General features: G+C 41.0%; 1 protein-coding gene across 5 annotated transcripts in view; it reads right to left on the bottom strand.

Annotated features, from left to right (window-relative positions):
* The window catches only part of JAK1 (Janus kinase 1), a 241,161-nt gene that overhangs the window by 207,120 nt on the left and 15,458 nt on the right, over positions 1 to 18,583 (bottom strand). For all 5 annotated transcript variants that reach the window (XM_033915500.1, XM_033915502.1, XM_033915498.1 and 2 more), the window contains exon 2: positions 7,386 to 7,582. In XM_033915500.1, the coding sequence (XP_033771391.1) occupies positions 7,386 to 7,554 (169 nt within the window). In that variant the 5' untranslated portion in view covers positions 7,555 to 7,582. The remainder of the gene's footprint in view (positions 1 to 7,385; positions 7,583 to 18,583) is intronic.

The raw sequence follows: 18,583 nt of genomic DNA, 5'->3' as shown, positions 1-18,583 counted from the left end.
CCCTTATTTGCATGCACGGATCGGGATCGGATCGGATCGGAGGAGAGGTTAGTGAATCGGGTCGGAGGGAAATCGGGTCGCAAGGGCTCGCAAACCAATTGGTACACGATCGGTTTGTTTAGTGAATCTAGCCTTTTGAGTTTTGAGTGGCTACCCTAGCCTTTAGCTGTTTATATCGAACCAAACTGTTTGATCGCTACTTCCCAGTTTGGCACCCACTTGAACATTAGAGATACTCTCTCCATTTGTGAGTACCACATCCAGTATTGCTTTTTCCCTCGTGGGTTCCGTCACCATTTGTCTGAGCAGAGCCTTTTGAAAGGCATCCACAATCTCCCTACTTCTTTCCAATTCCGTAGACAGAATTTTCTAGTCAGCATCCAGCAGATTGAAATCACCCGAACAGCAGCACTTCCTCTTTCTTCCCAAGCTTTAGGATATCTGCAATCAGATCTTTATCAATTTGTTGCATTTGAATTGGAGGTCTGTAGACTAGACCCACTTAGATAGAAGTTTCATCTTCTCTTTTCAGAGTGATCCATATTACTTCTTCCTCTCCCCAGGTCCCCTGCATGTCAATCACTTGGATATCAATCTTTACCATAGAGAGCTACCCCTCCACCTTTTTGACCATCTCTGTCTTTCCTAAAAAGATTATATCCCGGTATGTTTGCATTCCATCCATGGGATTCACTGAACCATGTCTCTGTGATAGCAATAATATCCAGGTCTGCCTCTAACATCTGGGCTTGCAGATCATGCAGGATATATAGAAAGTGTAATTAAAGGACCCTGTTCGCCAACATGGAATTTTGATAGAGGTGACATCCAAATTTATCCATAATTTGGCCTTTACGCCCTGGTGGTATTGAGGCATAGACCTTTGAAACAAATGACTTTTTTAAAGTTGATTCTACAACCATTGATTGATGCTGAAGCTGTGGTTTATCAAACCCAGAGAAGAAATGATTCTATAAATAGAATCCAGTTTTCTGGGAGCCACTGTGATAGTCAATGGCATTTCCCGATTCTTGTGAAGAGTCTCTCTGTGAATACCATGCAATGGTAATTTGAGAAGCTCCTTTGGAGGCTCATCATAGTCCAAAGCCTCTAGATATTCAGCAATGAAGGCAGAGTCAGCTTCCAGCTTAACAGGTAGGTCTTTGCTTAGCTGCCTAATAAATTTTGTGAAAGACAGTCTTGACTTTGGTGGGGATTTCTAAGGAGAAGGTTCTGAAGGAGTATCATAAGCCTCAGTTACAGATTCTGATCTCTCTGGTTCTGCAAGTCAGAGTCATAAAGAACACACACCGTCACCAAAGCTTAAGAGGATCGACGCTTACGACGACTCCAGTACCAATCCGAAGAAGAAGAAGAGGTACAATAGGAAGATTTCTTTCATTTGGAAGTATGTGATGAAGAACGGTGCTTCCTTGATTTCGAACGTTGAGAGGAAGAACGTTGATGTCTCAATGGACAGCTTGACCGTCAATGTGATAATCAATGTGGAGGAGTAGTGTCAAGAAGATTGATGGTGACTGGATGAGGATCCATGCTGACGCTCTACATGAGAGCTGACTGCAGCACCATGGGGCCTGGTGGCAGTATGCTCAGACTGGACCGGTACAGCACAGTTACTTACTGTAACGAGTGTTATCCGGAGACAGATGGCAAATATTCTCACATAAGGGCAACGTCAGAGTGTCCATACCGGGCTCTGTGGATGACAAGTGAACTGTTACTTTAAGTTTGAAAAAAATTTTGCAACTGCCCGCACCGCACATGCGCAAGTGCCTTCCCATCCGAGGTGCGAGGCTCCCCAGTACTGTAAGCAAGCTAAGAAGCCAACTAGGAGAGGTGGGTGGGATGTGAAAATATCTGCCTGCTGTCTCCAGATAACACCTGTTACAGTAACTGTGCTTTATCCTAGGAGAAGCAGGCAGCATATTCTCACATATGGGACTCCCTAGCTTACTGAAATGGGAATGAGGGAGAGTTGGCCAATTAAGAAAATAAATTTTGTAAAACCGCTTGGCTAACCTTGCTATATATTGTCTAGTTTGTTTCAGAGTAGATATAATCTGCTGATAGTGTGCAAGGTGTTGAGAAGGAATAAACTGGCCAAAATTAGGCAAATAACAGGAAAAATAAAAATTGTAATTGGATATCCTGTTAGCCAGCATGGTATTTTAGTAGATTCTATGACCAAATTTGTCCATAATATTTGGCCCTCACGTCCTGGAGGGGTCGAAGCATAAATCTTGGTAGTAGAAGATTTCTTAAGGGTTGATTCCATCACTAATAACTGATGCTGAAGCTGTGGTCTATCAAAACCAGGAGAAGAAACAATTCTGTACAAAGAATCAAGCTTCTTTGGAGCCACCACAATAGATAAAGTTTTTTCCCAATTCTTAACCAGAATCTCTTTGAGAATGCCATGAAGCGGTACCTTGAGGAGCTCTTTAGAAGGTTCATCATAATCCAAGGCCTCTATATTCTCTGCACTATGGGCAGTATCGGCGTCGAGGAGGTGATTGCTGTGGAGAAAGATCACATGAGTCAGGATCAGACAAAGTAGGTTTGGAGATGGAGGACGACGAGGACAATGGAGAACGACAAGGACAATGATCATGAGAAGTCTTCTGAAGCTGTCGGTACCGATCCTTTGAAGAAGGCCTGGTTTGGCGCAAACTGCGCAGAAGCATTAGCAGGGTGTGACAGAGACCTTTCTAGTCCTGATCAGAGGGTCTTATATACATGCAAACACATTTAAAACTTTGAAAAAGGTCAGGATAATAAACAAAAGACCAGGAAACTGATATATAGCATAGGAAAAGGGGAATTCACTATTTGTGTGAGGTATTAGGTGGGGCAGGACCATATGGAAATCAGGTAATGCGTAACATACTTCTAGAGGTATTAATAATAATAATAATAATAACAGTTTATATACCGCAATACCGTTAAGTTCTATGCGGTTTTCAATAGATTAAGCAAGGTACAAATTGATTGAATTTAAGAGGGGAGAAGAGGAGAATTAATAGGACCGGAAATGTGTTGTTGAGGAGAAAGAGATTAACAGGACAGAGGAAACACTATGGAGGAGAAAGAAGATGAGTGGGTCAGTTGTCTAGATACTTTAGGAACAGTTGAGTTTTTAGACGTTTTCTGAATTCCTCATAAGTAGTGGGCGAAAGCAGTTGATCTAGGTCTTTACCCCACAATGCTGTTTGATGTGAAAGAAGGTGTTCATGGTGTTTTTTCAGTTTACAACCTCTAACTGGGGGGGAAACGAAAAATATTAACAGATGGTCCAGACATATCAATGCTGGGTATAGGAAAAAATCTTTCATGAATAAGCTATGAACGCAGTATTGATTAGGAATGAAATATGAGTGTTGCATGTGGGAATGAGTGAAGGGATCCCTATGAATGATGTGAGAAAGAATGATTTGTATTTAATTTCAAATGTTTTACATATATAAGATTCAAGAAACTTTAAGGGAGTCTGAGAGGCAACATCTGGAAATAGTTAAGTTAAAGCCAGGGACACTGTTACCATGAGAATACCAGTCTTTGAGAGGCCCAGAGCAAGAATGGACAGCTAGTTTGACCTCCAGCATAGGAAGGGGGGTCTGGGTCTTTTGTGTTTGTGTGTTAGTGAAAACTGTCAGTTTTTTCTAAAGCAAACTTTCGTCCGACACAGACAAGCTGTTTGATTTCAACTTTTTGAGAATGACAGTGTTCTTTGTGTTTTATGCATATTCAGATATTAATGTAAACATAAATATGATTTTTAAAACTTGTTCCTATGTAAAGGAATTTCTTTGTTCAAACCTAAAGGACAGCCTCTGTTGGCTGATTGGTTGACGAGTGTGATGTCATACTGGTCAGTATGAAAGTATAAAAGGAATGTACCAGTATAGACTCTGAGAGACCATCAGGAGAGGTACAAATTTCACGCCAGATGGGACTCCATCACACATATGCCTTCTGAGACAAGAATGTAAGATTAAAATTAATAAATAATAATATTGGACTGGTAATATATGTGTGATTGCCACTATTCCTAAGCACCTAGGAGCGAGGTTAGCGTAGTGCACAGTGCGTGCGCTAATCACCCTCGAAGATGATGACAAGAATCAGTGTATATCTCATTTGCGCTTCGATGCATGAGATTGACAAGAAGACCTTGAAGAGAACATCAATGTCCCAAAAATGATGTTCGATGCCTCAAAGATGAACATTGATGCAATGAACGATGACTGGATGGTGAGCAGCGTCGAAAAGAGGAATGACAATGCCTCGTAGGATATGATCAATGCTCCAAACAGCTGGCATTGGTACCTTCAGGTCTTATAATGCTATGCTCAAGCTGGGCTGGTACCAAGAGAGTAGGCTGTGTCATCAGTAGCAGCTTGAACACACTACCCAGCTTCCTCTGGAAAAAACTTGTCGAGTCTTTCCCAAAACGATGGCACCAGTACTGAAGGCTGAACAGCTGGTACCAATGGTGCAGCAGGTTGCCTCGGTGTGAGTGACCGACAAGGAAGCACACCTTGGAGATAAGACAAACTGTGAAGCTGGGGAGCGGTGGCTTCGTTGTTTGGTCTGCATCAACTGACTCGATGCTGTAGAGACCTGTGATGCTTGTTGGGAAGCGGAAGGCTTCTTAGCAGGCTTCCCTGATGCTGGTATGTCCTGCGATGCCTTTGACATGTGCGAAGACTTGGCACCTTCCATGAACGCACTGTAAAAACTGCTCTAGAGAAAAGAAAAGCGTAAATGAAGAAAAAGAAAACGATGTGAACCAAAAAGCTATCAACCTGAAGAAAAGTTGATAACCCAACATAACACTATGAGCCCCCTGCCGCTAAGACAGGTGAGTACTTTGATGGAAAGGTGGGGGTTTTTTAAACCCCGAACAGAATTAAAAGAAAAAGAAAATATATATAGAAAAAAAAAAAAAGATGCGAAACAGGAAGACAAGTAAAAAATTGAATAGAGTTCAGCAGAAAACGAACTTCTTCACTCCACAGAAAATGAAGAACTGGGGAGCCTCGCACCTCGACAGGAGGGAAGGCACTCGCTCATGAGCTGTGCGAGCAGTCACAAAGTTTTCAAACTTAAAGACAATTCACTTGTCAGACTATCGCTACAAAGCTCCATAGATGATGTCACCCATATACTGCCTGCTTGTCCTAGGATAACTCTGTTCCCCAGATAAACTGCTCTTAGCTGTACCCTTCTCCTCCAATGCCAATTCCAGACTTTGTTCCTTTCATCTAGCTGCCCCCTATAGCTGGAATAAATTACCTGAGTGTGTCCACTAAGCCCCTTCCCTTACCTTGTTTAAAAACAGACTGAAAACCCACCTTTTTGATATAGCCTTCAATCCATAATCCTACTCCCCACTGCCCAACAACCCAGCCAGCAGATTAACCGTTCTACTTAACTGTATCCATGACACCCTGTTTGTCTGTCTTGTCTGTTTATATTATAAGCTCTTTCAAGCAGGGACTGTCTTTTTTTTGAGACTCTGTACAGTGCTGCGTACATCTGGTAGCACTATAGAATTAATAGTAGTAGTATCGTGTTTCCCCCAAAATAAGCCCTAGCATGATTTTCGGGATAAGTCTTAATATAAGCCCTACCCCAAAAATAAGCCCTAGTCGCCGGCAGCAGCACTTCCCACTGTGCAGCCAAACCCCCGCTGACACTTCCATCTCTCCCTCCCATTAGATTGCCGCCGACCGCGAGACCGATATACCTTGCAAATGGCAGCATTGACAAAAATCTAATCATGGCCTTCTCCCTCCTGGGCATTCCATGTGCCGCTTTGCTGATGACATCAGTGATGCGGCAGAAGTACACCGGGAGGGAGAAGGCCCCGAAGCAACCCGATTAGATTTTTGCCAACACTGCTGTATGCAAGGTATATCAGTCTTGCAGTCGGCAGCATTCTAATGGGAGGGAGAGATGGAAGTGTCAGTGGGGGTTCGGCTGCGCAAGGGGGGCTAGAAAGATGCTGCATGGGGGGATGGAATGAAGGGAGCGATTGAAGCTGTGCAAGGATTCTGCTGCACAAGGGATGGGATGGGAGGGAGGGAAGGCACAAGGGAATGGGTAAGAGGGGAGGAAAGATGCTGCACATGTGGGGAAGAGAAAGGAAAGAGGAAGAATTGGGGTGGAGAAGAAGGGAGAGATGATAACTGTACATGAAAAAAAAGACCTACCCCGAAAAGAAGACCTAGTATGTTTTTTTGGGCCTAAAATTAATATAAGACAGGGTCTTATTTTCAGGGAAACACTTTAGTAGTGGCTGAATCAATTCAAATCAGTTTGTTTAGGAAAAAAATCAGGTTCACCAATTCAGGAGTGCTGGGGTGCTCCTGAGGTTGGCATCATGCTCCAGGAACTCCTTTCTCTTCTGGCAGCTTTCACATCTGGCTCTTTCCCTTGTACCTGCATCCCCTTCGCCCTTCCCACAGCCCTCTTTGGCGACTCAGCAGCGATTAAGCTGCTGGTATCAGGGCCTTATCGCTACAAGTCCCACCTGCTTTGTTTCAACTTCCTGTTTCTGCAAAATCAATCAAAATCTTTTCTCCTTAATCGGACGGCTCTACAAGCAGGCACCTACTTACCCTCTAAGCCAAAGTACCCTGTTTAAGAAATATAGGAGGCCTACACGGAAAATATTTTAGAGATGGCATATTTTAGAGATGGCATATTTGAAAGATGTGGTATCTTGCTCATTTAATCATGAATTAAAAATGAAAAGCTCATTAATACTTGGGGCTAGATGAATTACAGTGCACTACTGATTTATCATGAACTAATTAATAATACAATAGTTATCATTATCCTAGGTACCATAGCCCAGTGGGACAGATGGGAAAACATTGAGAGTACCTGATCACCATTCAATGTAAACCATTTATATACCCCAAGAGGATCCTAAGTGATATATAAATAATAAAAAAATAATATTCAACACCACTTTATTTACTGAAGTGGGATTTTTCTAACAATGCATACTAACACATTTGTGTACTTTACTAAGCCTACCCTTGATATTTTCACATTTATAAATTTCATATAAAGAATCAGAATCCAATTTACAATATGTTTGAATCTGATTCTGTTGCAAATATACTCTATGGAAATACAAAAAAATGTAAAAATGTAACAGTACATTTGACTAGCTTTCAGGAATTAGGTCAAGTGCCAGCTCCCAAAAGCGTGTCAAGAAATGTATTTCATCAGTCCTATACAAAGGTATCTTAACTTTGATTATGACCTTTCTTTATTTTCAAGCTGTCAAGTGGAACAACATTGTAATTACACTAAACATTTTTAAAAATCAACAAAAACTTGATACTCACTGCACTTAAGAGCAGCCTGGATGCACAAGTCTTCTGCAGTGTACTCTCCACTGGTGTGGTGAATAGGATAGAATTCAGCTAAGTAAAACACTATCTCCAGTCCTTGTTGTGGAGCTTCTGCTTTTAGTTCACTTTTTTTTGAAGTTCTCATTTTTGCACAAAAAGCCATTGCATTGCAAATTCTTCAAGCACAGACACTATTTAGAAAAAAAGAAAAACACAATAAAAAAGTTTGTTAAAAAGTTTTTGGTTTTTTTTAAACTCCACCTGCATACTAAAACTTAAATGATACTGCAATAAAGAGTGCAACAAGAGTAAGAGCAATTCTGCTAAATTACAGAGCTTTACTACTCTCATATACTATTAACTATATAATAAGGTCCCTGCAACATTCCCAAGCTGAAACAAAACTCTATATAGTATATACCACATATACTTGAATATAAACAAAGATTTTTGGGCCAAAAAAAAGACCAGAAAGTGGGGGGTCTCTGTTTATATTTGAGTCTATCACCATAGTTTTAAAAATATCCAAATTTAAGCCTACCGAGCTGGGGGAAATGTAGTCATGGGTCAGGGGCAGGTCCGACATGCGAGGCAGGCAGCTGATTCCTCCCACCAGCGGCTGCAGCAATCCTCCATGCTGTTTGCCGGCTGCCGGGAGGAGGGGGGAGTGAGAAGTCAGCGGTGAATCTGCATTGTAAACAACCCTGCCTTTGGTCCTGTCCTGGTCCTGCTAAACCAGCTTGCAATAACGAAACCAGATGCCACGGGGGCCTTCCCTCTTGCCAAATTGCTAAAGGCTCTGCTGGTCTCTATCCTGCTCCCTGAGGTTACTTCCTGATTTTGAAGGGCGGGATCGAGACCGACAGCGCCTATAGTGATTTTTCAACCTGTTTGGCCACCTTAAGATCATCACATACAGTCACACAAAGTCCCACTCTTCTGTTGTGCACATAAGTTCTTCACCCCTGGCTTAGACTGTACTGTTCCCTCAGGTTTTTGCAGCCCAAATGCATGAGCTTGCATTTCTTAGTATTACATTTTAGCTGCCAAATTTCAGACCATGCAATGTATTTGATTAGATTGGGAGAGTTCTAGTGGGGCGTGTATGGGATTATGTATTGAGAAAGATAAAGGAAGTGTGTCTGAGTAGTGTACCATATGGACCAAGGAAAGGATTTTGAAAGAGATCCAATGAGAAATGGGAAGTGTTCTGCCCTGAGGAAGGGGTTCACATGGTCATATTTCTTGGTGCCCATCAATTTGATAGCTGAATTTTGTACTAACTGAAGTTGACGTTGTTCTTTTAGTTATGTTATGCAGTAAACTATTGCAGTAATCTATCCGAGTGATAAGGGCCTGTGTAGTAAAGAGATGGCGGACGGAAGAAATAATTTTGAGTTTATGGAAGTGTTGTCTAATAACCAGAAAAATATGGGTTTTTTAAGAAAAAGGAGGAGTCAAAGGTGACTCCGAGAATTTTTAATGTTGGCACAAAAGGAACTCGGGCTCCTGGTATAACTATAGGTAAATCCGTGACTATTTAATAAATAGTAATGCCCTAGATTTATCTGGATTCAATTTTAGTTTCCGAGACATGAATCAAAAGGAAATTAAATCTAGTTTGTGGTTAAGGTCAGCAATGATGGATGGTGAGAAGTCTTCCAGAGTTACTACTATCTGAATGTCATCTGTGGAAACGAAAGTGATCAAACCAAATGACTGTACAAGGATTAAGAATGGAACCAGGAATATTTTGAATAAGGTGGGAGTTAGGAGTGATCCTGGTGGGATTCCACAAGTAAGTCTGTGGTGGTGAGAAGTAGTGTTATTCCACTGGACATAGAAGTGTCTATTATTGAAGCAATCTTGGAACCACTGTAAAGCAGTGCCAGTGATTCCTAACTAAGGCAATTTAACATAAGGGTGCAGTTGAGGAGTAAGTTTATTTTGGTCTAAAGAATGCAAGATAATTGCCATGAGTCCCAGAAGAGTGGTTTCTGTTCTATGTAAGCTTCTGAACCTTGTTTGACTGGGATGAAGAGCATTAGTTTTATCTAAGAAGTCATTAAGTTTACGTAAAATTATAGATTTGGCTACTTTGGAAACAAATGGTAGTTGAGATATTGGTCGATAATTGAATGGGAGAAAGATTAGATATTTGATCTTTAATTTTTGGGAAGATACATGCAGTTTTCCATAGTGTGGCATGATGCCCAGTTTCAGATTATTGGTGACCATGGCGTGTAAGATGGGGGACAGAGAATCTGAGAATTTCTTACTATACGAGTAGTTTGATGAAGTGGGTCAAGTGAAGAAGTTATCAGCCATGTGCCTAATTTGCCTATGCATTTATTCTTTGCCCTGTCACCATTTTTCCTCTAGCCCCATAAGAATACAAAGAATAATAACCTAGTAACCTGTTTCTAATAGTGGCTAATCCAGGGCAGAATCGCAAGATTCCATGCTACCAATCCCAGGGATAGGTAAAGGCTTTCTCTATGTCTATCACTCTCTATTCCTTCAGCCCTTCTCCTCTCATCCCCAAAATCCTATCTACCATGCAAATCACCCTTCCTTCCTTTCCTGCACTAATCACTTTAATCTACTGTCCTATTCCTTATGTAACATTTCACTTCTTGCAATCTTTAATTCACTGATTGTCCAGCCTTCTTTCAATGTGAACCACCTAGAAGTCTTTCGACTATGGCGGTATAAAAAATAAAGTTGTTATTATTATTATTATTATATATTATACTGCTCCACCCAAATACTTTAAAAAAAGAAAAAATAGATTATATGGACACATTAAAGTCAGAAAACAGCATTTTCTTACAAAGTTTTGCGTATTAAATGCAATTTTAAAAATCTATGCAGATGTGCTACAGAATTTCATAACTTTTCACAGAATGTCCAATTATCTCATAAATCTATTCTAGAACAGCTCCAGGAAATTATGGTTGTAAAAATATACAGTACATATTAGCACAAGGGAATATTAGAGCTACAAACTAATATCTTCTCAGGTACACAGCATTATGTTGTTACTAGAAAGTTCAGATTTTCTTTATTCCAGGCAATATCCTAAGCACAACAAACATTCACAGCATTTCTGATTACATCGCCCACAAAATGCATCTTCCAACTTATGCTGAGCAATAGTTCAGGTTTTATAAAATCTAACTAGCACAAATTACAAGCATTTGAAATCTGGGAACTCTCAGGTTTAGTGGTGCTAAATCAAATTTAATAATGGCACGACAACTGCATTGGCAATATATGAGAATCTGTAATCACCACACTTACAAGGATGATATATTACCTATTTGTAGAGTACGGTAATTAAATTCTCTAGCCTTAAAAAGGATTCATTAATAGACTTACAAGCTATTGTCTTACAAACAACTGGGCCCTCTCCTGGAATGCAAGGTCACTAGAGTATTAACCATATTAATAGTTATTGCTAAGTGATCCATCCAGCAATGCTTTACATTCCTGCAACGCAGATCTTCTCTCATTATGACTTTTCAGAAAACATCTATTTAACAGCTACATAAAGCGAATCAATCCAACAGCATCAACCATTTAATAGTCCAAACATATCAGTCCACAGTCCTCAATGCTTTGCTGTTCCCTCTTTCCCAAAGGGATTTTCAAGTTTAATATTTTCTAAATTAAAGTCCAATGATTTTTTTTTAGCTGTTGGGCAACTGTTATCTGCTATGCTCTACTTTGACAGTACTGCATTAGATAAACCACAGGCAAATACATACCTTTCCCAGAACAGGTCAAGTTTAGCAAGGTCCAAAAACTTAAAGGAGCACTGCTATGTATTCATTGCAAAATTTCAATTATCAGAAAAGTTCAAAACTATTGCTTGTACAGTAAAAATACTTTCTGCAGTCCATTTTTACATATCAGCACTGAGAACAAGTAGCAACAGAAGAGTATGAAGAGAGGATATTTCTAGTCCATCTACATATTCCTTCCAGCACTTCTCAGGAGACTCCCAGTCCATCCCTGACTTGCCCTGCTACCTTGTGCTCCATCTTGTAGCACACCAAGCACATAACGTATCTCCACAAGTTTATATTTCTCTTCTTCTATTTCCTATGGCTCCATTACCTTTTCTCTTCCCAAGGCTCTCTCCCCTCAATCTTATTCCTAATCTCTAGCCACTATGCATCTCAAGACCACACTATTTACTACTTTTGTCATCTTACCAGCCAATTTATGTCCTAAACTCTCCTCCACTCGAGCTTCTACATTTTCTTGTATTCAGCTATCTTCATTGTCTTGTCTTTGTCACTGTTGCCATGCCTCCCCTACTCTTCTTCATATACTCTTTTGCATCTTCTCCACTTAGCTGGGGATATTAATCTCAATCCTAGACAAGGCAACTCTCAACTGTCCTTTTCTCCCATATGCCTTGCCGGTTAGTCATGGCAGTAGTATCAGGCTGCTATTCTCTCCTATGTGTAGGTTTCCACACCTTCTTCCAATCTCACTCCTTTTCTTAGTTTGAAGTACACTCCATCTGCCTAGTTATCCAGGGGGTTGATAAATGATAGCTAAGTCCCTCTATTCCTTATTCACCAACTAACTTGGACTCTTGTCTTTCCTTTTTCTTGAACCATCTTCCCCCTTCCCTCAGAGAGACCTTAACATTTATGTCAATGGTCCCTCTGACTCTTATACCTCAAAGTTTCTTGGTTTGACTTCTTTATTTGACCTTTTACTATGCTCCAAAACTCCCAGCAAGGGCACCACCTCAATCTTGCCTTTTTCTCCAACTTCTCCACCTCAGTTCTTCCTCTATTCTGACCATTCTAAAAACATAGTTGCTGTACATAACATAAGCACTGCCAAACTGGAACAGACCCAAAGTCCATCAAGCCCAGTGTCCCACTTCCAACAGTAGCCAATCCAGATCACATGGCAAGATCCCAAAAGAGTAAAGCATATTTTATGCTGGTTATCCTAGAAAGACGGTGGATTTTCTTAAGGCTATAGGCTGATTGGTATAAAAAGCCATAATGGACATGAGAATAAAGCATTCATAGAGAATGACACAGGGAATTTGACCCGTCCCAACAGTTAACCATGGGAAATCAAAAAGCCATAATGGACATGAGAATAAAGCATTCATAGAGAATGACACAGGGAATTTGACCCGTCCCAACAGTTAACCATGGGAAATCAAAAAGCCATAATGGACATGAGAATAAAGCATTCATAGAGAATGACACAGGGAATTTGACCCGTCCCAACAGTTAACCATGGGAAATCAAAAAGCCATAATGGACATGAGAATAAAGCATTCATAGAAAATGACATAGGAAATTTGTCCCTAACCCCACAGTTAATCATGGGAAACCACCCCATGTCATTCTTTAAGGAGAGAGTGAAGAATCAGAGTGTGAATGGGCACAGCTACCGACCTTCAAGCTTTGCATTGAAGAATGCTGGTATAGAAGGACCAAGGTCGAGATAGACACTTTCGCGGTTATCCGCAGGAACAGATAAGAGGACAAATTTTGTCTCCATATTCTCTACATAAGCAAATAAATTAAGTGACTTTTTAAATTACAAAGTACTGTACTAAAAATTGCAGTGCTAAGACAATGTGCCACTAGAACAATGATTTAAAAAAAAAAAAAAAAAAAAAAAATTAAGCACAAGCATACAACATTCAAATGAAAAATTAAGAAACTGAATCCTACATTACTGAAGCTTCAAGCTCCAATGTGGGACAGTACCTGAAGAGACAGCTATTAGGCTGGGAGGACATAAAAGAAGTGGAAAAACAGTGGTCTAAGCTGAAAGGAGCTATAAAAATGGCTAAAGAACTTTATGTAAAGAAAATAAATAAATAAAAAGAAGAGAAAAAGGAAACCAACATGATTCTCCAAACTAGTGGCGCAGAAAATAAAGGCAAAAGAATTGGCGTTTCTGAAATATAAAAATACCCAAGAAGAAGAGTACAGAAAGGACTACCGGGTGAAACTGAAAGAAGCCAAGAGGGAGATATGTCCAGCGAAAGCGCAGGCAGAAGAGCAAATGGCTAAAAATGTAAAACAGGGAGACAAAATTTTTTTCAGATACATCAGTGAAAGGAGGAAGATGAAAAATAGAATTGCTAACTAAAAGATGCTGTGGAGAGTGATAAGGAAAAAGCTGTGAAAATGAGGAAAAAGCTAACATGCTAAACAAATACTTCTGCTCTGTGTTCACGGAAGAAAATCCTGGAGAAGGACCAGATTGTCAGGCAAAGTTACACAGGAAAATGTAGTAGATTCTGCTCCGTTCACAGAGGAAAGTGTTTATGAACAACTTGAAAAACTGAAGGTAGACAAAGCAATGGGACAGGACGGGATCCATCCCAGGATATTGAGGGAGCTCAGAGAGGTTCTGGCGGGTCCTATTGTAATGTTCAACAAATCTCTGCAGATGGGAGTGGTTCCTGGGGATTGGAGAAGAGCAGATGTGGTCCCTATTCACAAAAGTGGTCACAGGGATGAAGCGGGAAACTACACGTTGGTAAGCCTCACTTCGGTTGTTGGAAAAATAATGGAAGTGTTGCTGAAAGAAAGGATAGTGAACGTCCTAGAATCAAATGGGTTACAGGATCCGAGGCAACATGGCTTTACTAAATGTAAATCTTGTCAAATGAACCTGATTAATTTTTTTAATGGGGTAACCACTGGTATCAGGGATGAGGTGCTGAATTGGTTCCGTGGCTTCCTTATGTCCCGCACTTATCAAGTACGTTTTAATTATGAACTTTCAGATACCTGGAGCAATCCATCCGGTGTGCCACAAGGGTCTCCGCTATCTCCATTGCTCTTCAACATCTACATGTCCTCACTAGGCATGCAGCTAACCCAGTTAGGGATAAAACTATTTAGTTATGCAGATGATTTTACGATCATCATCCCATTCGTTAATTCTATCTCTGAAACTATTCCTAAAGCTTCAGAAGCCATAAACGTGATGGAGCACTGGATGACAACCTTTAGGCTCAAACTTAATTCAGAAAAGACAACTTTCTTCATTGCTTCGCCACATCCGCTTGACACCAAATCACCACTATGTATCAATAATCTTAATTACCCTATCCAACCTACCATAAAGATACTAGGTGTAACTTTGGATCAGTGCCTAATCATGAGAGACCAGGTGGACTCCTTGATCAGAAAGGGATTTTTCACTCTCTGGAAACTCAGATCCATTAAAGCTTATTTCGATACAGCGGCATTCAGAACCCTAGTCCAATCCCTCATACTGAGTCTACTTGACTACTGTAACATCGCCTATTTAGCAATTTCCCAAAAGAACATGCAGCGTTTACAATTGATGCAAAATGCAGCGGTCAAACTGATCTTTGGACTGAGGAAGTTTGACCACGTGACACCCTACTACCGGCAGCTGCATTGGCTGCCAATGGAGGCGTGCGTAAAGTTTAAATTTGCCTGCTTCTGCTTCAAAGCACTACACGGACTTGCCCCTAAATATATAACTGACCTTTTCGTCTTCTCAGCCAACAGACACAAGAGAAGCTCACATTCCAACTTCGTTTCCCCCCCAGTGAGAGGTTGTAAACTGAAAAAACACCATGAACATCTTCTCTCGCACCAAGCAGCATCATGGGGTAACGACCTAGAACAATTGCTTTTGCCCACTACTTATGAGGAATTTAGGAAAAGTCTGAAAACACACCTGTTCCTAAAGTATCTAGACAACTGATCCTCTCTTCTCTCTCCCCTCTATAGCGATTAACTTGTTCTATTGATCACTCTCTCCTCAAAAATGGATTTCCTGTCCTATTAACCCTCTTTCTTCCTCCCCTCTTAAAGTCAATCAATTTGTACCTTTGCTTAATCTTTGTAAACCGCATAGAACTTCATGGTATTGCGGTATATAAGCTGTTATTATTATTATTATTAACCAGAGAGCTGGATCGAGGACATATGTTAGATGTAATTTACTTAGATTTCAGCAAAGCCTTTGACACGGTTCCTCATAAGAGGCTTTTGAACAAACTTGATGGGCTGACATTAGGACCCGAAGTGGAGAACTGGATTAGAAACTGGTTAACGGACATATGCCAGAGGGTGGTGGTTAATGAAAGTCGCTCAGAGGAAGGAAAGGTGAGTAGTGGAGTCCCTCAGGGTTCGGTGCTGGGGCCGATCCTGTTCAATGTGTTTGAGAGTGACATTGCTGAAGGGTTAGAAGGAAACATTTGCCTTTTTGCAGATGATACCAAGATTTGTAACAGAATAGACACCGAGGAAGGAGTGGAAAACATGAAAAAGGATCTACAAAAGTTAGAGGAATGGTCTAATATCTGGCAACTAAAATTCAATGGAAAGAAATGCAGAATAATGCATTTGGGGATTAATAAATCGGAAGGAGACGTATATGCTGGGAGGTGAGAGGCTGATATGCATGGATGGGGAGAGGGACCTTGGGGTGATAGTGTCTGAAGATCTAAAGGTGAAAAAATAGTGCGACAAGGGGGTGGCTGCTGCCAGAAGTATGCTGGGCTGTATAAAGAGCGACGTAACCAGTAGAAGGATGAAGGTGTTGATGATGCCCCTGTACAGGTTGTTGGTGAGACCCCACTTGGAGTATTGTGTTCAGTTTTGGAGACCGTATCTGGTGAAGTACACAAAAAGGCTTGAAGCAGTCCAGAGGAGGGTGACGAAAATGATAGGAGGTTTGTGCCAAAAGACGTATGAGAGACTGGAAGCCCTGAATATGTATACCTTAGAGGAAAGGAGGGACAGGGGAGAAATGATTCAGATGTTCAAATACTTGAAAGGTATTAACGTAGAACAAAATATGTTCCAGAGACAGGAAAATGGTAAACCAGGACATAAATTTGAGGTTGAAGGGTGGTAGACTCAAAAGCAATGTAAGGAGAAGGTGGTGGATGCCTGGAATGCACTCCTGAGAAAGGTGGTGGAAATGAAAACAGTGACGTAGTTCAAAAAAGCAAGGGATGAACACAGAGGATCTAGAATAAGAAAATAATAGTAAATATTGAAGAACTAAGGCCAGCACTGGGCAGACTTGCACGGTCTGTGTCTGTATATGGCCGTTTGGTGGAGGATGGGCTGGGGAGGGCTTCAATGGCTGGGAGGGTGTAGATGAACTGTAGTGATCTTTGATGGAGACTTTAGTAGTTGGAACCTAAGAACAGTAATGGGCAGAGCTTTGGATTCTTGCCCAGAAACAGCTAAGAAGAAGAACAAGAAAAAAAAAAACAACCAAATTTTTAGATTGAATCAGGTTGAGCAGACTAGATGGTCCATTCGGGTCTTTATCTGCCGTCATCTACTATGTTACTAATAAAAGTCATGGAGGGGAGAAAAACAGAACATGAACTTTAGCACCTATCTACCAGCTGGCAGATCCACAGACATGCTAATGTGCTGCAGTGTAAAATTTTTACATTCAAAAAGGAATCTTGACATGGTAAAATACACAGAGCCATCTCAAAACTAAAGAAGGTTCTAATGTATCATTGCTCAAATATACCCTTTTGTGACAAAGTTACCCAAGATCGGGCTGTTTTATAATACCAATAGTCTGTTAAGTTGGAGAGCACAGCAAGTATTAAGGCATATACCGTAGAGACCTCAGACCTGGCTTTGGAAATGGTTTCATACACAGTTTTGCACAAAGAGTATCTATATGAATGTGATGGTGTTTGAGTATGAGGTGAATTGTATGGGGTTAGCATGTGGACGAAGTAGATGTGTGAGGGATGTGTTTATGAACAGTAGGGAGTTGGATGGATAAAATGATTTTGTGTAAAAGTTAACTATATGAAGCCTATGAATTTGAGGGGTATAGCAAGTTTGTTAGGGAATATGTGAAGTGATGAAGCAAGACTGAAGGAGAATGGAAGAAATCATCAGGATTGGAAAGTAATAGCAAAGAAAAAAGAGGTACCAAAAGAAAATTAAGCTCAAGGCCTTTTTCGCAGATGCATTTGTTTATTTATCAAGACCTGCAATAACCCCTTTAACTAATACTGTAGTGGAGGAGTGGCCTAGTGGTTAGGGCTGAAGCTTCAGCACCCTGAGGTTGCAGGTTCAAATCCAGCACTGCTCCATGTAACCCTGGGCAAGACACTTAACCCTCCATTGCCCCAGGTACATTAGTCAGATTGTGCGCCCACCGTGACAGATAGGGAGAAATACTTGAGTACCTGAATGTAAACCGCTTAGGTCAGTGGTCTTCATTATAAGGCCCGTGAGCCAATGGTGGACCTCAAAGACCTCTGAGGCGGTCCGCAGAGCCTATCCAGAATTTCATCCCCTCTGACAAAATCTGGCTTTTTTTTTCTTTGTAGCAAAGGGAAAGCTTCCAGAGCCGTCAAAGGCAGCCGTTTACTTTACTCATGCTGCCTGTGGCCTGAAGAGTTCAGCGCTAGGGGAAAAAAAGTGCTGGATCCTGCTGGGGGAGGGAGAGGATACTACAAAGATGCTGGGCTGTGGAGATGGGAAGGAAAGGTTAAGAAGATGCCAGACCTCTGGGAAGAAAGAAGGAAAGGGGAGGACATCGATGCCAGATCACAGGAGGGGGAAGGGAAGGAGACAGAGATGCAGATCAGGAAGGGAAGGAGGGGAAGGGAGACTATGGAGGAGAGGACAGAAATAACAGACCATAGGAAGCGGGGAACAGAAAGAGACAGAGAGAGAGACACACAGAGATGTGTCAGGGAAGGGAAAGAGGAGAAAATGCTAGACCACTGTAAGGGGGAGAAGGGAAGAGATGCCAGACTGCAAGAAGAGAGAAAGATAACAGACCATGGGGAAAGGAGAGAGATGTCTGATCACTGGAAGGGGAAGGAGAGAGAAAAACCCTCTTAGATTGCATATTATTCAAAATATTGCTGTTCGGTTGATCTTTAATTTAAGAAGATCCGATCATGTTACACATTACCATCATAAAGTGCATTGGCTTCTAGTCAAGGCAAGAGTGATATTTAAATTTGGCTGTTTCTGTTAAAGTGTTGCATGGTCTTGGACCAAATTATTTATTGAAACGCTTTGAATTTACTAATTTAAGACGCTCTCAGCGTATTTGTTCTTTGTTTGCTTTTCCATCAGTAAAGAACTGTTTATATAAAAGAGATACTTTCATCAGCTTCTCTCTTTTTAGGCAGCATCCTGGGACAAAGA

This window comes from Geotrypetes seraphini, chromosome 12, assembly GCF_902459505.1.
Source record: "Geotrypetes seraphini chromosome 12, aGeoSer1.1, whole genome shotgun sequence".
NCBI classification, from domain to species: domain Eukaryota; kingdom Metazoa; phylum Chordata; class Amphibia; order Gymnophiona; family Dermophiidae; genus Geotrypetes; species Geotrypetes seraphini.
Note: the sequence above shows the minus strand (reverse complement) of the source record. Positions and strands in the feature narration are given on the sequence as shown.